The following is a 25,338-nucleotide window of genomic DNA, read 5'->3' as shown; positions in this document are numbered from 1 at the left end:
GCAAAGTCCCTATATCATCTTTTTAAATTCTTAAAACAGTTGTCTTTAATTATTTTAGCGTTCAACATTTGTGTTCTTAGACCGTTTTTATGAGTAGTAATCAAAAATCAAAAAAAATTGTCTGAACATTTATTTTTACTAACTATTTAATGTTAATTTTTTATATTATATTTATGTATATATATATATTTTTTGAGCTGCTGTTGATATAGCTTGAACTAAATTAGATACTTATTAATATTGATATTTTGGTTTTTTGGTCGTGTGATTTCAGACATAGGGCATTATTAAAACATAAAAATAAAATATTAATTTCAAATCATTTTATTGCATTTTAACATTTTGAAGCATGGTGGTATAAGTAATATACCACTTTTTCAAAAAATAGCCTACTCTCGCACAGTGGTATATATTTATTACCACCTTCATAATCATGTTCAGAGAAAATCGGAGATAAAAATGCTGTGCTTCAAAGGGTTAAAATTTATATTGAAAATCGACATTTAATTTACTATTTTATTATTTATAGAAGTATAATATAAGTATTCGCTCCACCCTAAAATAGTATTGTAAATCTATAGATTTTGCTATATTTTTTTAAATTGATACTACATAATGAAAAATAAAATTATTTAAAAATTTTGATTATTATCATTTAGTAGGATGAATTGTTGGTTAGCCATCTAAAAATATATCAACATATGGATTTATACCTTTCATGGTTTACTTAAAAAAGTATTAATGTATATATCAATTTATCTATTTTGTATAAAATATGTCTGGATAAGTATCAAATAATTTAGGTATTTTATGCACTGAATATTATTATTATTATTATTATTTTGTACTCTGACCGTTTTTTATAATCACCGCGCCGGACACTCGAATAATCAAAAATATTTGCTACAAATTATTTCAGACATTTCATTCATGTTTTGTACTCTTGAGTTCCCAAGTAACCGTCACACGAACATATCATTCTTCCACACTTTTAAACTTCTAAAACCAACAAACGTCAGACCTTAAGTATCAAAGTACCTTTAGCATTAAAGGTCCAGATCCAAAAACTAAAAGATTTGCATCGAGACATTTCATTTAACCTCTCTTTGGACATTTTTATAAGCTCTGCCAAATAGCCGATCAATAATAATGTATTTATCACTCTTCACTTCTTTCCCTTTTAAGTTTTAATATAAACTAGACATTTCATTTTTGTGATTTACTCTTGAATTCTTAAACACTTATGAACTTCTGTTAAACCACCAGACCTTTAATATACATATTTAATGCATTATGCTGTTGGTTACATTCTAAACGTACAGTACGTCATTACCGAATAATGGCATAGACGGTGATTTCTGAACAAATAAAGATTTTAATTCAACCAATATCTAGACATATAACGTATACGTTTGAAAAAGTTTTGTTGCACATAGGAACACCATATCAGACACATAGCCGACTGACCTCTAAACATTTCTATCTATTTTTAACCATAGCTTTTACCAATCCCGTGAAGTAAACAACACCTCAAACAATTCAAATTAAAAAAAAAAATAATTGTACTTTAAGCAAGTAGCACACTCGCTTTAGTAGTAGGACATTTCTGATCTGACAGATAGCTAGACTTGCACTACAGTTAACCGGTACCTAGCTTGCAAAACACTTTTTCGAAACTAAGTATGAACTATGATTACTGGATAAAGGTACGATGAATTATAACGGTATACTGTAAAACGTAGTGAGCTGACTCGACACCGTGGCCGGCGTAGCCGGGCACCCCCTCGGAACCGCTGTGTACAGACATATAACATACTACGTTTAAACAAATTTTGTTTCACAAAGGCAAACCTTAACAGACATTTAGCTGACTGTCCTCTAGACATTTTTATCTGTTTTCAACTCATAAAGTTAAGCGGGATGACACCGGCCTATATTGATGACGTGGTCTATAATATAACAACTTTTACCAAAGATAATTTCCATTATACACTTTTTCCCAATGGCCAGCTTCTTATCAAGTCTCTTTAACTTTTTAAAATTTTAATTTAAACTTAATTTTAAACCTGTTACCTCCTCATAGACTGTAGCCTACAAACCTAGGATATTTTTAGTTGGCGGAGCGAAGCGACGGCGCCGAGCGAGCGAATGCTAAAACACTCGGAGACCTGCCGTCCTTATCAGTTTTCAACACGAATTCCGCCCGCTGATAAGGAACTGGACATTGGTAGTTTATAAAAATTGGTAAAAGTGGTAACAACCCAAGTAAGCAACACCGGACACTTGATATTTATTAACCGTCTAACTTCTAGACTATTCTTTTCAATTTAAAATTTAAAAAAATTACAGATACATAGCTAGACTTACTCTACACTTAATCAGTACTTAGCTTGCAAAATATTTGTCCATAACTAGGTATGAATTCTGATTACTAGATACAGCCTATAGGTACCATGAATTATAACGTCATTCCTTTAAGACGTATTGCGATGGCTCGACACCGTGGCCGGCGCAGCCGGGCACCCCCCTAGGAACCGCTGTGCACTGACTTCCACATACCGTGGCCGGCGCAGCCGGGCACCCCCCTCGGAATCTGTGACCTCCCCGAAAATACTTTGCAGCGAGGGGACGTGAGCGTGCCCGGCGTAGCCGGGTACAGTACCGGGAATCTGTGACCTACCCGCCCGACTCGGGGGCCTGGGATAGAGCCCCCAACTAGAGCGAAGCTCTAGTATAAGTAATAATTTTGTTAATTGAGAGTTCTAATTGAATTAGTCATTTCAACACAAGTCATGAAATTTTACACCAACCACAAAAAACTTCATTACTTCAGAAATTTAACTTAATTCCCACTTACGCCTACTTACTAATTTATTTTTAGGATTCCTGATATTCATAAGCCATAGTTTAAAATAGTCTAACTTTGACTATAATTCATTAAATTAAGATTAAACATACTTGACTTGGGTGATTTGCAGGGAATAGATGATTATAGCAAAATTGAAATACATCTTTATTTTTAGGTGGAGTAAAACAGTGATTAGGTATGGCCATTAAGAGTATGAGTTATTTTCTACTAGCTGTAACTAATTAAAATTTCTACAATTTTAATTGTTGTTCCCTATTACAGAATAAGCGTAGATTATTAATTTTGATAAATTAATTATGAGTTCTTTTACTACACTTATACCGTAATAAGTGTAAACATGCTACAATCGATGTGATTCAAAGTTAAAACTTCTGGGTTTCTGTAATAAATCTTTGCCTACACTCGTGTATAATTTGTATATGTTTAAACTCAGGCTTAAGTCATTTTAATAAATTAACTATAAGCTCTTTTTTAATTTTTGAAAATGTGATTTGTGTTCTAGAATTAACGTAGTGAGAAACCAGCTGAGAATCAGAATTAAAATGGACGGTGTATTGGGATATATGGACTGCCCCTTAGAATAATAGACTATTGGCAACACAACGTACACTGACACCATGACACTAAAAGGTATTTTAATATTTTATGATTTAAATATTTTATTTTTCATTTACTTATATGTTTATCACGGTTTTCACTTAGAAATCATTATTTTTTTGGCTCAAGTGATTACGGATCTGTTTTACACACTTTTAACATTATTATAAATATATTTTATCGGTCATATAAAAAAATGTAGTTTGTAATAGCTCTTATATAAACAATAAAATTTGTTTTATTAATAGCAAGATTTATATTGTAAAACAAACTAATATTGTGAAACTGATTTCAAATAAAATAATAACGATTGAATCAGTAAAAAAAAAAATATTTTATTATTCAGTATTTGAAATTATTCAAATATACATATATCTAAACATACCTATTTAAAAAGTGATTAAAAAAACCAAACCATCAAGCTTAACGGGCCTTTAAGGCCCAACGCTGCCATCAAGATGGTTTCTTGACGAATTCGCTTCCGGGACGGGTCGTCAATCCGTCGCCGGAGAGGGGGATGGCGGTTCCTTTTTACCGGACGATTGCTCGCCCAGCAAACGGAGTGCCTGTGACCGAGTGTCGAACCGGCGACAGTGAGCGCTAACACACTGCCGCGTTACCCACTCGGCCACTCCTCCTCCTCCTAAAAAGTGATTAACAATAATAAAATGTAAAAAAATGAGTTGTCTTCATTTTGCTTAATGATTTCAGTTGAAAAAATTTACTTTTGTCTTACTATTTTAACATTCATATTGTTGAGAACATTTAAGAAAAAAAATAATACATGACAATAAAATGTAAAACATTTTGAAATAAAAACTTGTGTATTTTTAATTTTTATTCGTGGCAGGACTTCTTAATTAATTTTATTATTTATACCTACTAAATTTATGACATAATAAGTTTACGTTAATTTTATTTAAATTATTATTCACTTATACAGTATTAATTATTTTGCTTAAGTGAATTACGTTTTAAAAATGTCATGAACATATTTATAGATTTTGTCAAATTACATATTTATGATTGCTTCAATATGATAAATTAATACTGTAAAAATATGTGTTTTATTCTTTATAAATAGACTTAATTATCAAGTTACATACAATTAATTCGCCATAAAAAATACAATTTTTTAATTTACTTGGATTAGTATTTTTAATTGACCATACGGCTCGTTTTTTTTCACTTTGTATTTTTTAATAATAAAATTATGCTCTTTTTAGGTGTACAACTAAAAGTGTCGTAACATATCATCGGTGAAACATACTTTAAAAAGTGTTTGTTTTTATACTAAGCACAATTTTTTATTGTTTTGAGCTTGAACTTTTTTAAAACCACACAATTTGTTATTTCTATTTTCTTAAACTCTGATAAAAGAATTAATTAGTTTCTAGATTAAAACTAACGTTTTTTGTGTATAATTTTGTAAAAATGGTTTATTTTTACAAGATTAATGCATTATCAATCATTTATTCACATTTTTTTTACTTGTGTTATTTAAAAAAAATTACTTAAAATAATTTTGTGAAAATATTTGAATTTTACAATATATATTCTGGTTTTGTAATGTTAGTATTCTCTAGTCATAATGACAAGAACTCTTGGAAAGTTTGTGTTTTGCAAAATTGATCATTTAACGATGACCCTGACGTATATCGACTAGATACAACTTTACTAGACTCACTTTAATACAAAAGCCCATATATCACAACTAGAGACCCCGAGTGACTGTCAGTGACTTATTTTAAATACAATAAATTATCTGCATATTTTTTCATACACAAAGTGTCCTCATTAGCTAGTGTTTTTTTTTTGGACTTGGCTTTTTATTTAAACCATAAATGATCATTGATTTGAGATTTCACAAACTGTGTTTACAATATTTAAACTGTTTCTAGACCGAAGGCGTTCTCAAACTAGTGTTTTTGGGGCACTATCGAGCCAACTATTATTAACCCAAGGATTGCAGTCGTCAGGCATTCGATTGGTGTACAGTCGCAATGAAAAGCGAGCACTTCATTACAAAATATTAATGAAAAATAAACGAACAGAGTGTTGTAAGTTTTGTCTTATCGTTTATATCGTTAGACATCTGTGTTGTATAAATCTATCTTAATGGTTCAAGTTTATAGTTACTTTGTTTAGTTAAATATTCAATATATCCAATGAACGATTTTTCATTGTTAATCGTTATTATTATATTAATAAATTCCAAAACCTACTTTTGTTATCAGAAGGAATCTGTTATCAAGTATCAAGTTTTATTAGTTGTAGTTATATGCACTTAATAGATTTAGATTTTTATTTTTGTATTAATTAATTTTAGAGATATAATAAATTATATAAAAATCCGTTTAAAAGTAACCAAAAAGAATTATATCCAACCGTCCCGTTTCTGTCTTTCTTGCAATTCTTTCCTTTATTAAGAGCTCTGGCTTTTCAGTTTAATTAAAGTTTATATTATTAATTTCTTTTAGTTTTACGCACTCTCTGGTTGTTTTTTTTTCTCTATCATTTTATATTTATCGTTTAAAATCATGTTATTATTAATAATGTAACCTTACATATTTTTCTCTTTAGTACTGTTTAATTGTCGAGCCAAATATTTGTTGTACCTATAAGAGGATATTACCTACCTATGGAAAAAAACAACATTATATACAATAATAATTCAGTTTCATATACAAACTGAGTAAATTCAGAGTTAAGAGTATCCATACTTCATGCGGACACATGAATACTTGGATATGCAATCTAGTATCTCTAATCCACTATCTCTATTAATTCACCTCCTTAATACTCCTCCATAATCCACAATGATATCAGTACTGTTTTCAGAATGACCTACAGCCATAAGACATATCCATGGACAATGTCAAAAAAAAAATAATGTCTTAATTTTTTTTTATAATTCTGTAGTACTTATACATATATTAAACAGTGCACTAACGAAATACAAGATCAAAATAATTAGATAATCAAACAAAACTAAATTAATCGTATGTGACATGCACTAATTTAAAAACAGTTAAAAATATAGTCCAACCCTTAAATCGAAAATAGTTTTTCAATAACTATGTTTTCAACTTGATCCACAGTATAGTGTGCGCGGTCTGAAAATACAAAATATTAAACAATTTTTAAACAAACGAATCGGGCCAACTTAATAGCAAAAAATAAGATGACAATATTAATGTGTTACATGGGCAAAACATTTTTATTTCAAATTGTTGAATTATTGAAGAAAGGTTAAAAAAATGTTTTAAAAAAGATGAACGCGTATCTCGCATGATTCTATTTGTATTTTGTACGCCAGCAAAAAAAAGGTCACTCAAATATTTAAATGTCTCTTCAGTGGTTATGAACATTTTACACAACGCATTTATCGAATATTATATTATAATGTTAATTACTTGATAACGCCGATTTATGTTCTTGATAAGTAGGGAAGTGTTTGGTAACTTTAAATTTGTGCTTTATCACTTTAATTATATCTTCTAATTCTTCATAACGTTTAAAACTGTCAAGTGACCCGAAAATGTTTGTTGCCCTTCTCTACAAAACAACAAGAAAACATTTAAATATATATTCAATTTTACAGAAAAAACTAATAGTTCTTTTGCAAAACCACCATTAACGACTTGCTGTGATTGTTTTATCATTATAACACCAGTTTTATAGTAGTTAAAGAGTTTTTTTGTCATATTAGGATCAATAGTGTTTAGCTTCGATGCTATTGGTTTTACAATGATGGGGGATTTTTTAAGCAACTCTATAAATATCATCTAGTTGGTATCTGGGGGGGGGGGGGATTAAAGTTTTAAAAAACATAAAAAACTCAAAAACTATTTATAATATTTACTGAGCCCTGAAGAAGGAACATGGAAGTGTTTTGAAACGTTGGCGAACCAGTCAAGATATCCAAATGGGAGTAACCGCAACGCGTGTAAATATAATACCCCATTCAGGTTATTTTTTTTTTTTGCTTTTATTTGTAAAGGATCATTTGTATTTTTTTTAAATTTTAACAATAAAAAAGTCAATACTGTGGGGTCAGGGCAAAGTGGGACGAGGAGGTCACAGGGTGTACAGAAATTATTATAGCTGAAAGTGATAAAATCACTTTCAAATAAACGCCTCGATGCGAATCAGTATTTCCACGTCACGTCCAAGTCCAAACCAAGCACAGTGTAAACAGTTTAAAAATTAGTACCAAAGCGTTTGTTTGAAAGTGATTTTAACATTTTTATTTATAATTATTCCTGCAGAGTGTAAACGGTCACACTATGCTTTGATCCGTTATGCCTCAACCCCACTGTATTGGCTTACTCGGATACATTCACTTTTAAATAGACCCGTTGATGCTAATTTGTAAACTGCTTATTAGGAAATATTAAATTTTTTTTAATTAAGTTTTTTCCTTCTGGGGTAAAATCGGCAAGGAATCATCCAAAAACGGTTCTGTTATTTAGTATTTTTTTATGCGTAAAAAAGTCATTCACTAAATCGACTACTATGAATATCACAATGTTTTTACCGATGGGAAGCACAAACAATCACACAAGTCTTTTATATGTAATATAGTATCATAGTTTTTTTTTACCACGCAATCTTGTACGGTACCATTGTATGCCAAACTTTCGGAGTCTACAAAATCTTTGACAACGCTTATAACTTCTTCCAATGTGTAGTCATGGAGTAAACTATCAACATATTCTGAAATTACAAAATATAATTTTTTTTCAATAACCTTTAAAGAAATAAATTGAATATTTAAAAAATGTCTCTTCGATAGTTTTTGAACATTTTACTCAACATGTTTATTGAATTTACCTTTTGATTCCACCAGCAACTCATCCTTACCAGGGAACTCTATGGATAATTTTAATTTAGCGACTACTTTAATTAATACATCTTTTAATCCTTCATAGCCTGTGCCATCTTGGCCAACATTTTCCCTGACCATATTTCTTATTATTTCCTATTGTTTCAAAATAAGAATGTATATTAGTATAATTTACCTGTAAAACTTAGCCTTCGTTAGCGAAATAAAAACGATAAACTGACAGTCATATTATGCGGATTATCATTATTAGGAATAATTGTTAGTAAGTGAACAGTAAAAAGACTCTTCGATGCGAAAATGGGGGCGGTAAAATCTTAGCGTTTTCTATTAATCATAAATGTTTATTGTCCAATATACTTACACGTTGTTTTGAAGTAGGCGGTCTACCCTGACATTCCAATAAGTACAATGCCAAGCTGAAAAACAGTATCATAGTTTTCGAATACATTTTTATTTTTCAAATAATAGGTAACCTACTAGAGTACTTGTTTTAGAAAAAAAAGGCTTGAAGAATGAAAACAGTTCCAAGTTTTGCAACACAAAAGGGACAACGTATACTAATGGCTAACTGTTAAACACGTAGTCGTTTTCTGTAGGTGTTCAGTACGCGGGATTTATGAAATATATTATATTTTGTTTTTGCCAATAGTCAAATGATAGAGCAGTTGAAAACAACGTATTATTACATCTGTGTATACAAATCCTAGTACTATATATCTGTTTTGTCGGCTTACGATTTAATACTAGTGTAACCATCGATTTTCCAAGCTCTTAGAAAAAGCTTACACACTAACACACACACATAAAAAACCGAATTCGAGCGAAACGGTGTTATAAGTTGAAAATTATTTAAAAGCAGTGGATTTAAAAAAAAATCGGGTTGTTACTTTGTGAAAAAAACCCAAATTAGATTTGTAAATTGTCAATCTAGTAAAATAGAAGTATAATAGAGGTTTGAAAGAATAATATAGTCTATGAAGTATAAATAGTTAGTAAGAGCTTGCTCTAATGGAAGTATATAATACATAAATATTAATTTTATTGAGAATAAGCGATTATAAATTAAACTATAAAGTACAAACGATTGAAATATTATTCGTTGACTATTCCAACTAAATTAACAAATACATGACACTGTATATGGGCTATTTGGCCCACAATTTTTTTGCAAAAAAATAAAAACTGGTACAGTGGGGTCGGGGCATAGTTTTACTGTTTTTTTTTTCATGGTCGCTATCTGTATTTAAGCCAATGTGACTGCGGAGACTCTGGTAACACATCACTTTTCAATAAAAACGAGAAAGCATAGAACAAGACTTAAATATTTATTCTAAAGAATTTCTCGGTATAAGTACTTTCCATAAACTGTACAGGTCATCTAGAAAGCAACTTTTGCCATATTTTAATGTCAGTTTGATTTTATTTTGTATAATTATGTTTTGTCAAAAGAAAAACAACTCCAAATTATCCTATTTGTTGTCTACTGTCACACCGTCCCCTAAAACCCTTCGGTAAACCTTGGCCAGACTGCAAACGGAATCGGCGAGTCATTGTACTTTGTTCTGATCTGTTCTGCGCAATAGCAGCTGCTCCCCTAGTGGGTATGTACCTATTATAATAAATCTCCCTTGTGGTGGCGATCAATGAAGCTGTTCGAGGGTAGAGGGTTCAGCTACATACATTTATTGTACACAGAGTTCATTTGTGCATCGTCCACGACCTGGAAAAAACTGCCGCCCAAGTCTGCTCTTGAATGCTATGAAAAAAGGGCCGCGTTAAGGTGAGTTTTAGATTATTATTATTTTTTAAATGCACGCACATAATATAATAATATATTAGCTACGCCATGATTTACACGATTGTGTATGTTTGCTTATTTATTACCGCCGGAATTTATTTTATTACTGGTTAATACCTATTTTTGTAGCCAACAACTCAAAATGCTCTTAATGCTATTATTAAATTTATACAATACAAGTACATTATTTCGTCGAGTGTACTATAAAGCCAAATTAATGACCACAGCGAAATTCTGCAAGGAAAATCTTATTAGTATAGTATGTGCAAAAAACTTTTAGATATGATATGATAATAATCTAAAAGATTTTTTGCAGACACTGTTTTGGTAACGAATATTCTACATTAATGAGACGGCCGGCTTCCATGTCTTTAGGTCCGATTTCAATTCTGAGCGGAACTCCCTACAAAAAAAAAAACAAACACAAAGTATTAACAAACATGAGAAAACATTTTTTTTACATTTATAGTACCTTCAATTCCCAGTGGTTGAATTTCCAACCGGGTGAATAATTATCCCTCAAGTCGGTCTCCGCTCGAATACTGTTTGGAGACGGGACCGGATCTTGATCTCCCAAGAGTGCGTTTTTCACGGTATCGCACAAATTCAACAGTCGATCTTTGACGCTCGGCTCTGTGCTGGCGCCAACGCCACACGGTACGATAATGACCTGAAATCAATTGTTATCAAGTTCAAACCAATCCGTCCAGCTACAACAACAACTATAATACATAAACAATCCCATTGTTTTCCGTTACCTGAACCGTTGCGACTTTGGGAGGCAGCAGAAGACCACGGTCATCGCCGTGCACCATCACCATCACTCCAATGGTCCGTGTCGTCATGCCGTAAGATATTTGATGAGCGTACTCAGGCTGATGAGTGTCTGGATGCTCGAACTGAACATCAAACATTCGTGCGAAATTCGTTCCCAAGTAATGTGAGGTGGCCGCTTGAATGGCTCTACCGCTCGCCGGAACGTAGGCTTCGACGGTGGTGGTAAATACGCCGCCAGCAAACTTCTCCTTTTCGGTTTTTTTCCCTGGCACCACGGGTACCGCAAGCAAGTCTTCGTACACTTGTTTATAGAAATCTAAAACATCACATTGGCATAAAATTCTACAATCAAATCAAATTTCTCAAGTTATTTGTCGCGGGTTAACAAGAAGCGCTTTTCTTTCCGAAACGATGACACTCGACAGTTCAATACTGTCCAACGACAATGTTGCAGTATTTTTTTTTGAAAAGAAATCATTGCTGTAAGACCATTTCCTTTTTGACGATTATGATTTACCTAAGACTTTGAGTACATCCCGTTCGGCTTCATCTTGGGTTGCGTACGCATGATGACCTTCTTGCCATAAGAATTCGCGAGTCCTCAAAAACGGTTGAGGATGTTTGAACTCCCAGCGCTAAAAGAAAACATTAGGACAATTTCAATGATTTCAATGGGTTTAAATTATTTTAATAATTGCATTATTAACATTCGAATTATTCTCTCAATTTAATTTGTCAACAAAATTGAGACGCAATAACATTTTTTTCTTTTATCATATACGTACCACTACATTATTCCATTGGTTCAACTTCAAAGGCAAATCTCTGTAGGATTGAATCCATTTTGCAAATGCTGGATACATAACAGTTTCACTAGTAGGTCTGATAGCAATGTGTTCTTGTAATTCTGTATCGCCAGATTTTGTTACCCATGCTACCTATAGTAATTTTTAAACATACAACGAAACTATTAAACACAATGAATTGAAACAATCGTTGTCTTTATAATTAAGAACAATATATAACCTTAACATATCACTGTATTTAAACAGTAATATTATAATTTATAATATTGTATATTATAATTTGTTAAAGGTGGTTATGGGTATAAAATTTAAAGTGTTTTTTATAAATCTCTTACCTCTGGTGCAAAATCTTCTATGTGCGCTTTTTCTTTTTCCAAAACCGCTTTCGACACAAATATTGGGAAGTAACAATTGCGCACGCCCAATTGCCTTTTGATAACATTGTCAAACCATTTTTGTAGATGCTCCCAAATACCGAACGACCATGGTCTTAATACATAACAACCGCTAACATCATAGTACTCAATCATCTCTCCTTTAGTCAACACCTGAGAATACCAGTCAGGTAAATCTACAAACTTCTTGGCTTCTAATCCTAACCGAGTAATTTTCTTCACACCGGCCTCACTGGCGTTTGCAGAAGCTGTTGATTTTTCTTGTTAATTCTTTTGGTCTACTTTTTTATCTGATTTTCCGACATTTTTCTGAGATGGTGGCGCTGATTGAGGTTTAGAAGTTTGAGCACCAGCTTGATATTCTTTACCGACAGTACTTTTGTATTCTGCTTTTAATGCTAAGAGCGCTTTAACAGCTTCGGATACAGCGTCTTTACTAGCACCCGATGATTTCAGCTGTCTAACTTTGTCTCCCTGTTCGGTCACACGAGCATAGAGTTGCTCTTCTTGGTTGGTAGTGCTAGGTGCATTTGTCGGCGGTGTGGGAGCAGATTTTGCTGGAGGCTGATTAGGTTGATAATCTTTTCCAGAAGCTTGTTTATATTCTGCTTTTAATGCAAGGAGTGCTTTAACAGCTTCGGATACAGCGTCTTTACTAGCACCCGATGATTTCAGCTGTCGTACTTTGTCTCCCTGTTCGGTCACACGAGCATAGAGTTGCTCTTCTTGGTTGGTAGTGCTAGGTGCATTTGTCGGCGGTGTGGGAGCAGATTTTGCTGGGGGCTGATTAGGTTGATAATCTTTTCCAGAAGCTTGTTTGTATTCTGCTTTTAATGCTAAGAGCGCTTTAACAGCTTCAGATACAGCGTCTTTACTAGCACCCGATGATTTCAGCTGTCGTACTTTGTCTCCCTGTTCGGTCACACGAGTGTAAAGTTCATTTTCTTGGTTGGTAGTATTTGCACAATTTGGAGTTTGAGCTTGATTGCTTTTTTTTTCTGATGCTGCTGAATTACCACTACTTACTGTTGCTTGTTGCTTGGTATGACCATCTGGTACAGAAAACAAGATTACAGGGCATTCTTTGCTTGTGTGAATACTGAAAAAAAAAATAGTATCGAGTCAAACAATGTACATTTTCTATATTTTTAAGGAAATTACGATTTATGAAGAAAATATGAGTCAGGGTAAACAACAGATAAGCGCTATTTCTGAATAGCCTATTTGGACCCCCCGGTACATTGGAGTGTGACAAAAATGTTTTCAGTATTTTTAATAATAACATTAAGTAATTTTGATGCTAATACAATGACACTAAAATCAAAATCCTAAAAATGTTTGTGTAAAATATATTTGAATTATGTTTAAAAGAATATTGGTAAAATGTATTCTACTTATCAATAATAAATTAAGTCATAGCCTATAATAATATTAAATATAAAAAAAAACAAAATCATAAATGTATAAATACCTAAACGGCTGATAGGGAGTGTCGCATATGAAGTAACCAGGCCGACGTTGCAACTGTATAACTTGGCCTTTTTTCACATTGCGCAACTCTGGATCACCCAACATTGGTACTTCTAAACGAGTCTTACACGACGATAGATCTTCCAAGTCGCTTACATATTGTTTGAAATCTTCATCTTTAGCCAGTACAGGTTTACTTATTAAGTGATTGAAAAATACACAAAAACAGGGTACAAGCGCTGGTACGTCGGAAGATTTGTTTTCAGCAGGTACAATTTTTGGCAGCCATGTAAGTTTTGTGGTTTTTTTGTAATCGGTATCATTTAATGCTGTTTTTATGTTGATCGATTCAATCTTGCCACTTGAATTTCTAAAAATCAATCAATAAAATATATTAACACTCCTAATTGGTTATATTTAAAATTGAACTAGTATAAAATATAAAAATAAGGCGACAAATACAAAAAAACAAAAAAAAGAACTCAGAATTCTATAATAATTACTTGTCGATTTTAGTCACAATAACGTTTCCCCAGTTTATGAACGTGACTTTAGCTCCAACGCCACTACTAGCCAAGCCCTCGGCGTCAACATAATCGATAAGCAACGTAGGAGTGATCCATACGTCTTTTGTGCCCAAGTCAGGATTTTTTGGATGTCTCTGTACATTCTTTATAACATACGGTTCTTTAACATCTTCAACATAGACCGGAACTGATGCGTTTAGTTCCACCGTAGTATGACGTGGAGCAACGGGGTCTACTATACGTTTGTTAATCGACCAAATTTTATCCCACTCCATCGTAACGACTGTACGAGAAGATCCTTGAGCAATAATAAATTGACGCAGAGCTTCCACTTGCATACCTCTCCTTAACACTCCTCTAACAGTAGGCATGCGTGGGTCGTCCCTTTAAAAGACAAACAAATTACATTGTAAATAATTTGTTTGACACGAAACAGTAAAATGTACGACTTATAAAAAAAAAAAAAATTAAACGTAAGAGTATAATATGTTTGCACTTGTTATATTGATGGCTTAATGCACACTTATCACAAGTAGACTTTTTTTCCAAAATACACTTTTTGATATCAATGAGCCATCAGTATTTGATACTGACTAACACTGAAAAATGTTTGATCTCATAATAGCAATAAATTTAAATTTAAAGCAAATAGTTAGAAACTTTGTTTCGCTCTCCTGAACAAATTCAATTCTGCGACATGATAAGTGTGCACTAATCTATCGATTTAGCCTTTAGAAATTTGATTTACCACTTACCAGCCATCCACCAAGCCTTCGTCAACAAACCACGTTAATTTTCTTTTAGACAAAACAGTGTTGGTCATGTTCAATCTACTGTACGACCAGACATAAGGCCGAGGGTTCAATTCCAGCGCGTCACAAAACCAATAGTACTGTTGATCTCGGTCGGCGTATTCAGTTGTACGTAAAGCATGTGTCACACCTTCCAAACTGTCCACTATTGGACACGCAAAATCGTACGTGGGATAGACCCTATAAATTGAAAATAAAGAAATTAAAATATTTAAGTATAACATGTTTTAATACGAGAAACAACTAAGAAATATTTGATTTACTTGTATTTGTTTCCAGTACGAGGATGAGTCTCAGGCTTACAACGGTAAATCGCAGGATCCCGCATACATCCGTTGTCCGAGAGCATGTCTATTTTGGCTCGGACACAACATTTCAGTCCAGTAGGGGTCGCGCTCAGCATCTCGTTCCATAATTTCACATTTTTATCGACAGCTAATGGAAGATATTTGTTTGTTAAACGTGATATCTTTACAAGATAAATTATTTAAGTTAAAATCCATTTTCAAACTTATAAATATTTACAATTGTTGCGGTTTTTCGATTCTATTCGCTTTTCTCGTTCTTGTTTCATTGTTTCCGGATCTGTATCATCGACATACACCATTCTTTTTTTTAACATTTGTTCACACAAGCTAATCATTTTGTCGAAATAATTTGACGTATACGAAAATACGTCCGGCTTGATTTCAAGTAGTTTTACGTCTTCCAAAATAACCTACAACAAAAAGTGTAATTGAACGTTTAAACTTAAAATTTAATTTGGCTTATTTCAGCTAGAAACCTTTTCGTAATCTTCTTTTTCTTTGGCTGGATTTGTATCGTCAAATCTCATAACCAAACGTCCCTTAAATTGTTCCTGATAATACTGATTAAGAAGTGCGGCTTTTGCATGACCGATGTGCAAGTACCTAAAATTACATTGTTAAGGGTACACTTACACATTTTACACGTTCCTACTTGTCAACTGTAATATCCTTTATAAATGTGTTCTATTGTTTTTGAAAACTTACCCGCTTGCTTCAGGCGGAAACCTTACGACGACCTTTCCCAATTCAGCTCCAGGAAGTTCAACAAATTTCCCTTGTTCCTTCGTGTCAGGGTTTGAATTTTTCGTTTGACTTTGATTTTTATCTTCGGCATTTTTGAAAGACGGCAAAGAGGAAATGAATTGTGACCATCTTTCAACGTGAGTGAGCTTGTTTGACACGCAAATGGCTTTTTTGTCTTGCAAATTTTCTAGCCAACAGAATACCACAATATCGGCTATGGTCAAAGTCGTACCAACCAGATATTTTGATGTGGTCGATGTAGCACTTAAACTTTTATCCAAATACTGAAGTTTTTCGACCTGATTTTTCTTTTCATCATCGACAACAAAACTCAGCCAACTGTCTACCAACAATTGTTCTTCTATGTCTTTCCCATACAAATAAGAACAATTGGTTTTTCCTTTATTCGATGTGCCATGTTTATTTGACACTAGCCTGGCTATATAACGGGTCAAATCTATATCTTTATACGAGTTTGGCACTTGTACACCATTTATAGAGATTAAAGATTCGGTCTCTTTAATCTCGATTGATGCTATTTTAGCAGTGGTATGTGAAGCGGCTAAAACAAGACACGAAAAATTTAATAAAAAAAAATTATAAGAACATTTTTAAATTTTATATAGTTGATATAATCATTTTAGTACGGTAATTTAGTTTTGAATTCAATGTAAATCTTAGGTTAACTTTATACGTCGTCGGCGTAATTCGTAATCATCATACCTGAATTAGGCCGACAATATCTTAAAAAACAAGTTTTGAAAAATAACACTTAAGGAATGCTGATCTAAAATGAATTTAATAAAACTTTTAAAACATTTTATGTATTAAGTAAATAAATATAGCTGCAGCCAAATCATTTTTCGGGTAATGTTCAACAACAGTGTTAAAAATGTTAAATAAAATAATAAAACATTATTATTAAAAGCATAACGTAACAATATTGACTAGGACAAATGTTAATATATTTGTTAAAATTGTATTTTGAACTCTGTATAATATGAATATTGTACCTGAATTATTTTGTACTTTTATAGGTTACACTAATCACGTTCAGGACATATTTAATTGTTAAAATCAATTGTTTAACTGTTCAAAATCAAAGGGTAGCTAGATTGTCTGTATTGTTTGTTTTTCGTCGTAACAATATAATTTAGTATTAATGACAAATTCTTTTTAAAGTATATACTTTTACTTCAACCGTATAGTTAACATCTATTAAGATTTACTTTGAATCTGATACTAATTTACTGTACTGATTTACTTTTTTTTTTGGTTAGATTAAATTATTGACATATTTTCTGTCTCAATCCGTTCGGATCAGTGAAGCTAATAGAGCATTATTAAAGTACTTTTACTCACCCAAACGCCGGTGGTAAATTTTTTCCGCCATCGAAGAGGTACTCCGTAAAATTAACGAATGCTCTAGATAATTAACCCGAACGTCGTTAAACGCACATCAAACTGTATTGTAATTTGTAAACAAAACAAAATTGTTTATCCAAAATTGTTGCTTACCGCAGTACTATTGCGTCAACGAGTAACGCTGACACGTGTAATAGGCACAGCAGTAGCTGTGAGCTTTCCCAAACAAAATATAATATTATAAATGAAAGGTCTGCTGTTTAATTCACGTTGAACGCGGAGCCACATGAAACAAAACAAGTGAATGTAATGTAATACGGCAATATAATATTGAATATTTGACATGTGGCCGGTATCAGAGTAGCTGCTGCTGTTTGATAAGTGATAACAGCACACGATATTCTGTGATAACAGTTCTTCCAAATGATAATAACTGATAACAAGGTTTGGACTTAGCAAAGATTAATAAGGTGGTGGGCACTGAACTATATACAGTGTATACTATATAGCAGCATAGGTGGTTTTTTGGGGGGGCTTTAGTCCCAGACAATATTTAGACACTAATGTAGCCTACAATATATTTATTTTTCGTAAATTTTCCACTTTACGTATGTGTGGGCAGCTATATTTTGTCATTTTTTTTCATTAATGCAATATGTATAATATTACAATCGAAGTTGATTATCAACTCATAACGAAATTATTACTATATAGTACATTTAATTTATAAATTATAAATATAAATATAACAACCAAAGCCGCTACTGTAGTAGTGTTAATAATTTTTTTTTTATAATTATAATTCTAATAGCACAATCAAAAATTGACCTTTTAACGCCTATAAAGAAAACGGTAAACTTTAAATTAAAAGGAAAATTGGAATCCGTCTTATTAATACAATCTAAAATTACATTGAGTTGTTTTTTATCAAACTTCCGCCAAAACTGAGAAAAATAGGTAATTTAAAAAGTTATAAAACTAGAAAAAAATAATATTTGTACGCCTTAAAATTAGTTAGAATGTACTTATATGATATATTTTCCCGCTCACAATTATCGTCCCTTATTTACTTTTCTTGTTTTATCTGATAATACTAATTTATAGTTCTCTATTATAAAAAAAAAACATATTTTATATTGTTATTAGTGGTAATTGTCAGCTAAGCAAAGATTTAAGTAACGAAAAATATGATATTTGATTTAAATATCACACAAAAATGTCTTTGAAATAATAGCTATCTAAATAAAAAAAATATATATATCTAACAGGGGAACAAATGTACCCAATGAACTTAAATGTACTTTACATTATTTTGTCTATTTATTTTAGCTAAAAAATTTACAAAAAAAACTAAAATTTAGTTTTATGTTCTCGACGAGGTGAGAAAAAGGGCTAGAATACTATTATTTCCATCCGCTTACTTTGTCTATAATTTAAAAAGCAAATAACACAAAAATTATTTAATACATTACAAACCAGTTTTTGGTGTCACTATACTTAATGGATGAACTAAATATTTAGGTTAAAATTTGACTTCTAAAAGTTATCTTAAACATTTATCCTTCAAAATAATACCTACTGTAAAATTGTTGTGTTTTAATTTACTATAGTAATTTTAATTCAACTTAAGTATATAACAAGCTCCATTTGCCAAAACAAACTGAAATATTTTTTATGTATTAAAAACACTATCTGTACTATTTGCAGTAAAATAGACAATGAATTGGTTATTATTTTTAGCATGGCATATACCCCAAAATGTTTTAACATCAAAAAAAACCATTTCATTTTACCACGGGTTTTCAACTATTTTTATAATATCTGCGATAAGTTTGCCTTATATATAGATATATATACAATGTTTATATTTTGTATTTGTTTATACTTAGCTGTGGAAAGTAGTCTACAATGACAATAACAACCCTTCATCATACCCTCCCAATAGGTCTTGCCACTAGACGGTTGGCGGTCAGCCGCCAGGATAATAAAACATTAGAAGTTGTCTTGTGTAAAATGACACATAAACCACAATCAAACGTTATCCAACTAGTCTAAAAAAAACTAAGTATTAAAATATACATAAAAAAAAGCACATTTGAAAAAAAATGGTTTTTATTCTTTTTTAGGTAATAGAAAATTAAATAAGAATTTTACTAAAATAAAAAAACCAATTGGGTTCGGGGGGGCTAAATCACATATTGGGGGGGGCTAATGCCCCTTTAGCCCACCCCTAAGTCCGCCTATGTATAGCAGTGTCTGTTTTCTCACAAGTTGTATCACTTGGCTTGTTTCCTGCTCTCAACAGTCACAATTATGACTGTGATTATAACCACAAAACACAACTAATAAAAACAATAGCGTTATGCTATTTTCGTATCCGAATGTTTCACGAAACCAAAAAAATTAACGAAGACATAATAGGTAAAAATAAAATAAAAACATTGACGCGACTTGCAATATTTCAGAATGTTTAGTAACCACTAACTACGGACTGATAATAATTTCCTTCTTTTTACATTTTCACTTATTACCAAATAATTTATACTTAATAATTTTCTAAATTCAAAAACTTATTAAATCGTTAATGTTCTGCATGAGTACCAATTTTGTTGTTTCTTTCATTATCTTTTATCAGCGGTTAAAACAAAAAAAATGATATCGACAATATGAAGTCAGAAACAATCATCGAAAATTATTGAACAAAGTTAGATACGGCAAGTAAAATAACGAAACCGAATCAACATGGCGGCCTCTGAGGCTAGTCACTTTTGTTACATGGGAAATATGCATTGGGCACCTTCCTTGTATATAGTTCAGTGGTGGTGGGTTTATGCCATTCGTTTGCCGACTCCCGTCGCTGCCGTGTGTCGTCGTTTAACGTATTTCCGAAAAAAAAAAACAACAATGTGCTCTTATTCTTCTCAGTTCGCACCGTCTGAACAAAAGTTACAATTTACATTACTATATTTTAATCGTCAATGCAAAATATATTTTTTTTTTATTGTGTGGCAGTCAGCGCATGGTACGATAAATTATACCTTGTAAAGGTAAGGCTTGAATTATTTAAGTAGTATTATAATTTTAAAAAAAAAAACTAGTAATTTGTCGAATCGGCATCGAAAAAAATTGTTAATTGTTAGTAGGATTTATGAAAAAATATTATATGTACAAAATATCGTTATTGTGTGCTCGTTTATATGAGCGCTTTGAAGCGGTTGACATTTATAATAATATGTATAGACTATTTTGTTTATCACGGTTTTGAAAAGAAAACCTATTCTTTTAACTGATCATACAACTACTATCATACTGTTCGGCTTAAATGTATTAACATTTCTTTAACCTTAAAGCAAGCAGTGGTGCCTTTGAGATTTCTGTTGGCTGTTGAATTGTGGTGTTTACACCGCTCTCAATTTTGAGTGGGATAAATGTTATTTTTGCTTATTGTGTGGACAGTGGACAACCTATCAACTAGAGAATAGAGACTAGTATAGATAACTAAGATGCGACCACATGGAGGTTAATTCAGCTATTGATTTAAAATATTCTCAAACGTGTAATTTTTTCAGGCATAATATATTTTACTTATTGATGGCTGCACAAAAAACCTCCCAAGTTGAAAAATTGGCTTTTCTTTTTTTTTCAATTTGTAAGGTTTCGCTTTGTACTCATCGTTATACATTAATACATTCAAAAATAAATATATTTTTATTCACTTGCTATGAAATTATGATAAACAATAATTTCTTGCTTACTGTGTTAAGTTTCAATTTGGTATCCTTAAAAACCCAACCTGAACAGTAAAGCTTTTAGGTCAGCCCATTTCACGGTCACGTACAATTGTATTATAGAACAGTGGCCCAGTCCTGACCTGCTTTAAGCTAACCTTTAATTTTTGAACTGGGTGTATACGCTTAGTTGTAAATAATATTGAGCTGGTTCGGCAGCAGAACATTATGCACAAACTTGCTGCTTGGTTTAGAACAAAACAATTTAATCATTCGTGTTACTATTTTATTTATTTTAAATGTAATAGTGATTCCAAAATTAGGGATAGGTATGTGAATATTATATTAAAAAATATGTAATTTTAGAGTTCTGGTATTGGACTTGTTGCATTAAAATTAAATTTTAAACCAAGATAGTATCCATATTTTGTCATTTTTAACTTATTATATTAACTCATATTTAAGTTTAAAAATTGAATAGATTTGATGTGTTAATACACTCAAACGTTATTTACGTAATGTGTCTAGCGTGTTTTTATCAAATTTTCTTCGTCCGGGTTACTGAAACACCAAGGGGATGTTCGTATAGGAAACGTTAAGTATTGAGTTGAACTGGCTTTAAAATGTCCACAGAATAGTTCTACTAAATAAATCCTACTAGTATAGTGTTTGCAAAAAACGATTAGATATGATATATTATAAAAATCTAAACGATTTTTTGCAAACACTGTATTGGTAGAGAATATTCTACTTCAGTGAGACACTAATGCGTTAGCATTGATATAGGTTAAAACATAACAGTGGTGTATGTTACCTATTATCATTGAGTATATATATACTCAATGGTACTAATAATATGAGGTTTTTTCCACATTCACATTAATTGTATATACTATTCTAATTAAAATTTTTAATATTTTCACATTATAACTATACACATAATTTTCAAACTAAAATATTTAATCAACAATATTTTATATTAAAATAAAAAAAGTGATAGTCCAACCGTTGTCCACCGACAATTAAAAAAAATGTTTTACACTTTCACACATTTGTTTGAAGAATAGAATATCAGCTATATTGTTAGCCATTTGACTATCTGTTGATTATTCTTTAAACAAATGTGTGAAAGTGTAAAACAGTTGGTTGATTTAAAACAATAATTCGACTATTTTGTACTTGGTTAATCTGAACAACTAGATAAATGTCAAACAGAATTTAACAAATTCAGACTCTTGAAATTATACGTCTAATAAAATAAGATAGGAAAGTTATTTATAAGAAATTTGTTAAATATGTAAGGTACTCATCTCTGAGAAAAAAATTTAAATTTATAATTACACTAATTATTTTCCAAATAAAGTACTCAAACAAAAAATTTAATTAGGCTGATATTTTATAACATCACTAAATATATAAAAGATGTAGCAAGAATCTACTTGGGTACTTATAGGTACTTATAGTTTTTAGGTAATTAAAATAACTACAAAAGTCACACATCAATCACACCGTATACAAACATTTTTTGGTATTAAGTAAAAAAAAATGAATGAATATTTTTGTGTTTTTTTTCGCTAATTTTTTTTAATAAACTCTTAAGTTGTATACCTTACGTATACCAATACCAATACAATAGTATAGCAACTCTATAAATCAGAAATCGTACCTGAAAGGTATTTTATTGGGCTAAAAATTAAAAAAAAAGTCACATCTTCCCCTAAAAAAAATGCTAATTTATTTGATTGCCTTTTGAACGAGTTTTTATCGAAATGCAATATTGTTTTCTTAATGTTTTCGACATTGAAATTTCAATTTATCTACTATTAACAATGAAATCATAGTTATCATCAGTTATCTCTATAATTACTAATCCATTAATTTTGATCTTGGTCATAGACATACATTGTAATTAGATGACAAACTCCGTATAATCGATTAACGAAAATTTGAAACCGACAGCCATTTGCTGGTGGGGCAAAAACGATAGTTAAATATCGATACTTTAGGTATTGACATGTTAGTATCATAGTCATATCGATATCACTGTATACAAATATCGATAGCTCACTATGGTTTTCCTTCACCGTATATAAAGGCGTTGTGCTTTAATGATCAAACGTTGAGTAATAAAATAATGGATGTCCACCAAGCTTATCGCCCGAGAACAATGTGATAGCAACAATATATCACAACGTTATACAGCTATATGGTTTATATAATTCAAAAATCAAATTATAATTATTTTTACTAAGTATCAAAAACGTGCTGGGGCTTACACGCGTTGTAATAAATCTACTGTGATTACTATTAGGCGTAATACAGTTATTATTATAACTGCATTTTAATTTTTATAGTCATAGAAAACGTTTTCTGTACTAGATAGATGGACATAATAATAAACGGACTACCCGGTGTTCAGGTAGCCGATTGCGCTCTGTATTCAGCGTTTGAGCTATATTATGTACTTTTTTAAAATAAATTTGATATTGTTTAAAAATTGTATTTAATTTAAAAGCAAGTCAGCAGCAGGCTCGATCGACCGGCGGGCAACACCCTAGTCGCGTGGTCGAACGATCGGCCATTTTGTAGGGAACGATGCATTACAATAGCTGCTATTGTTACAACAGGGGTCGCGTGGAGGGTGAAATGCCCCTTGGCTGGTGCTTGGGATTAACAATTTAAACATATTCACTACTACAGTGTAAATAAAAACCGTTTTGTATTTTTCTCATTGATCATCGACGGTTAACGTTCAGACTCCAAACGGAATCGGCGAGTCATTGTACTTTGTTCTGATCTGTTCTGCGCAATAGCAGCTGCTCCCCTCGTGGGTATGTACCTAATATAATAAATCTTCCTGGTGGTGGCGATCAATGAAGCTTTTCAAGGGACGAGGGTTCAGCTACATACATTTGTTGTCCACAGAGTTGATTTGTGCATCGTCCACGGCCTGGAAAATATTGTCGCCCAAGTCTGCTCTCGAATGCTGTGAAAAAAGGGCCGCGTTTAGGTGAGTTTTAAATTATTATTATTTTTTAAATGCGCGCACATAATATAATAATATATTAGCTACGCCATGATTTACACGATTGTGCATGATTGCTTATTTATTACCGCCGGGTTTGCACCGTGCACTTGGATTTACTCTCAAATACTAAAAAAATACTTTAAAATTTTTACAAACCGTTATATGTTTCAATGAAATTGTGAAACTTATTTTGTTACTGGTTAATACCTATTTTTGTAGCCAACAACTCAAAATGCTCTTAATGCAATTATTAAATTTATACAATACTAGTACGTTATTTCGTCGAGTGTACTATAAAGCCAAATTAATGACCACAGCGAAATTCTGCAAGAAAAATCTTATTAGTATAGTTTCTGCAAAAAACTTTTAGATATGATATGATAATAATCTAAAAGATTTTTTGCAGACACTGTATTGGTAACGAATATTCTACATTAGTGAGACACTAGTGCAATAGCACTAGCATAGGTCAAAACAAGAACGTTGTGTACATTATTAATTATTGTAATATAACTTACCTAACATTTTTTTTTTTTATTAAAATGATTAACAAAAAAACATACCTACCTTAAACAAAAATTGTAAATATTTATTATAATTGGTTTAAAATTATTATGAATGTTTTTTAAAAGTATAACATTTATAATTTACTAAACATAAATAACAAGTTTTAAATTGTATTCTGATAAAAGGAAAAATACAAATATAAGTTTTTATTGTACTTAAAATAGTAAAAGCATTATGATAGGTATTAGTATGTAAAATTACTTTTCTCAAATTTTAACTAAGTTTCCTTACGTTTCAAAAAAACTTATTGCATTACAGTAATTTGTATTTTTAGACTACCCAACAAATGTTTTAATGTTAAAATGTCATGTATTTACAACGTTTATTGGTATTAATACGACTGCGTCCAGGTAAAAAGGGGTTAAGTTCAAAATTGCAATCTTTAGCCCCTTATTAGTTCAGAATAAAAATCTTTAATTTTATGGTGACAACCCCATTTTGTTCAAAAATGACTTAACCATTTTACCCGTTATCCGTCGATTATAGTCTCTTGTTAACTTTATTTATTTTTTACTTGTGTAAAAAGTCTTTACTATTGTAAACTTTATTATATTGTTTACTGCGGTCTAGTTCCGTTCAGAATAAATACATTATTTCGTCCGATGTACTAAAAAGCCACATAAATTACCGCAGCGAAATTATACAACGAAAATCCTATTAGTATAGGGTCTGCAAATTTTTTTTAGATATAACATGAT

General features: G+C 31.6%; 1 protein-coding gene and 1 pseudogene across 1 annotated transcript; both read right to left on the bottom strand.

Annotated features, from left to right (window-relative positions):
• Positions 1-6,385: 6,385 nt before the first annotated feature.
• On the bottom strand, positions 6,386-24,109 carry LOC126842169 (uncharacterized). Its single transcript, XM_050579054.1, has 6 exons — positions 24,095-24,109; positions 8,677-10,071; positions 8,303-8,450; positions 8,073-8,185; positions 6,883-7,024; positions 6,386-6,582 (listed from the first exon to the last, which is right to left on the bottom strand). Exons 2-6 carry the CDS (start codon positions 8,761-8,763, stop codon positions 6,518-6,520), a joined length of 555 nt encoding a protein of 184 aa, XP_050435011.1. The 5' UTR covers positions 8,764-10,071; positions 24,095-24,109; the 3' UTR covers positions 6,386-6,517.
• Positions 10,166-17,678, bottom strand: LOC126842166 (bifunctional glutamate/proline--tRNA ligase-like; annotated as a pseudogene).
• Positions 24,110-25,338: the final 1,229 nt, after the last annotated feature.

Source organism: Adelges cooleyi, unplaced genomic scaffold, assembly GCF_023614345.1.
Source record: "Adelges cooleyi isolate 19-005CV unplaced genomic scaffold, UGA_ACOO_1.1 ACOO_flye_CR_arks_rails_tigmint_CR_PRNA_448, whole genome shotgun sequence".
In the NCBI taxonomy this organism is placed as follows: Eukaryota; Metazoa; Arthropoda; class Insecta; order Hemiptera; family Adelgidae; genus Adelges; species Adelges cooleyi.
This window is presented reverse-complemented; position numbering and strand designations above follow the sequence as displayed.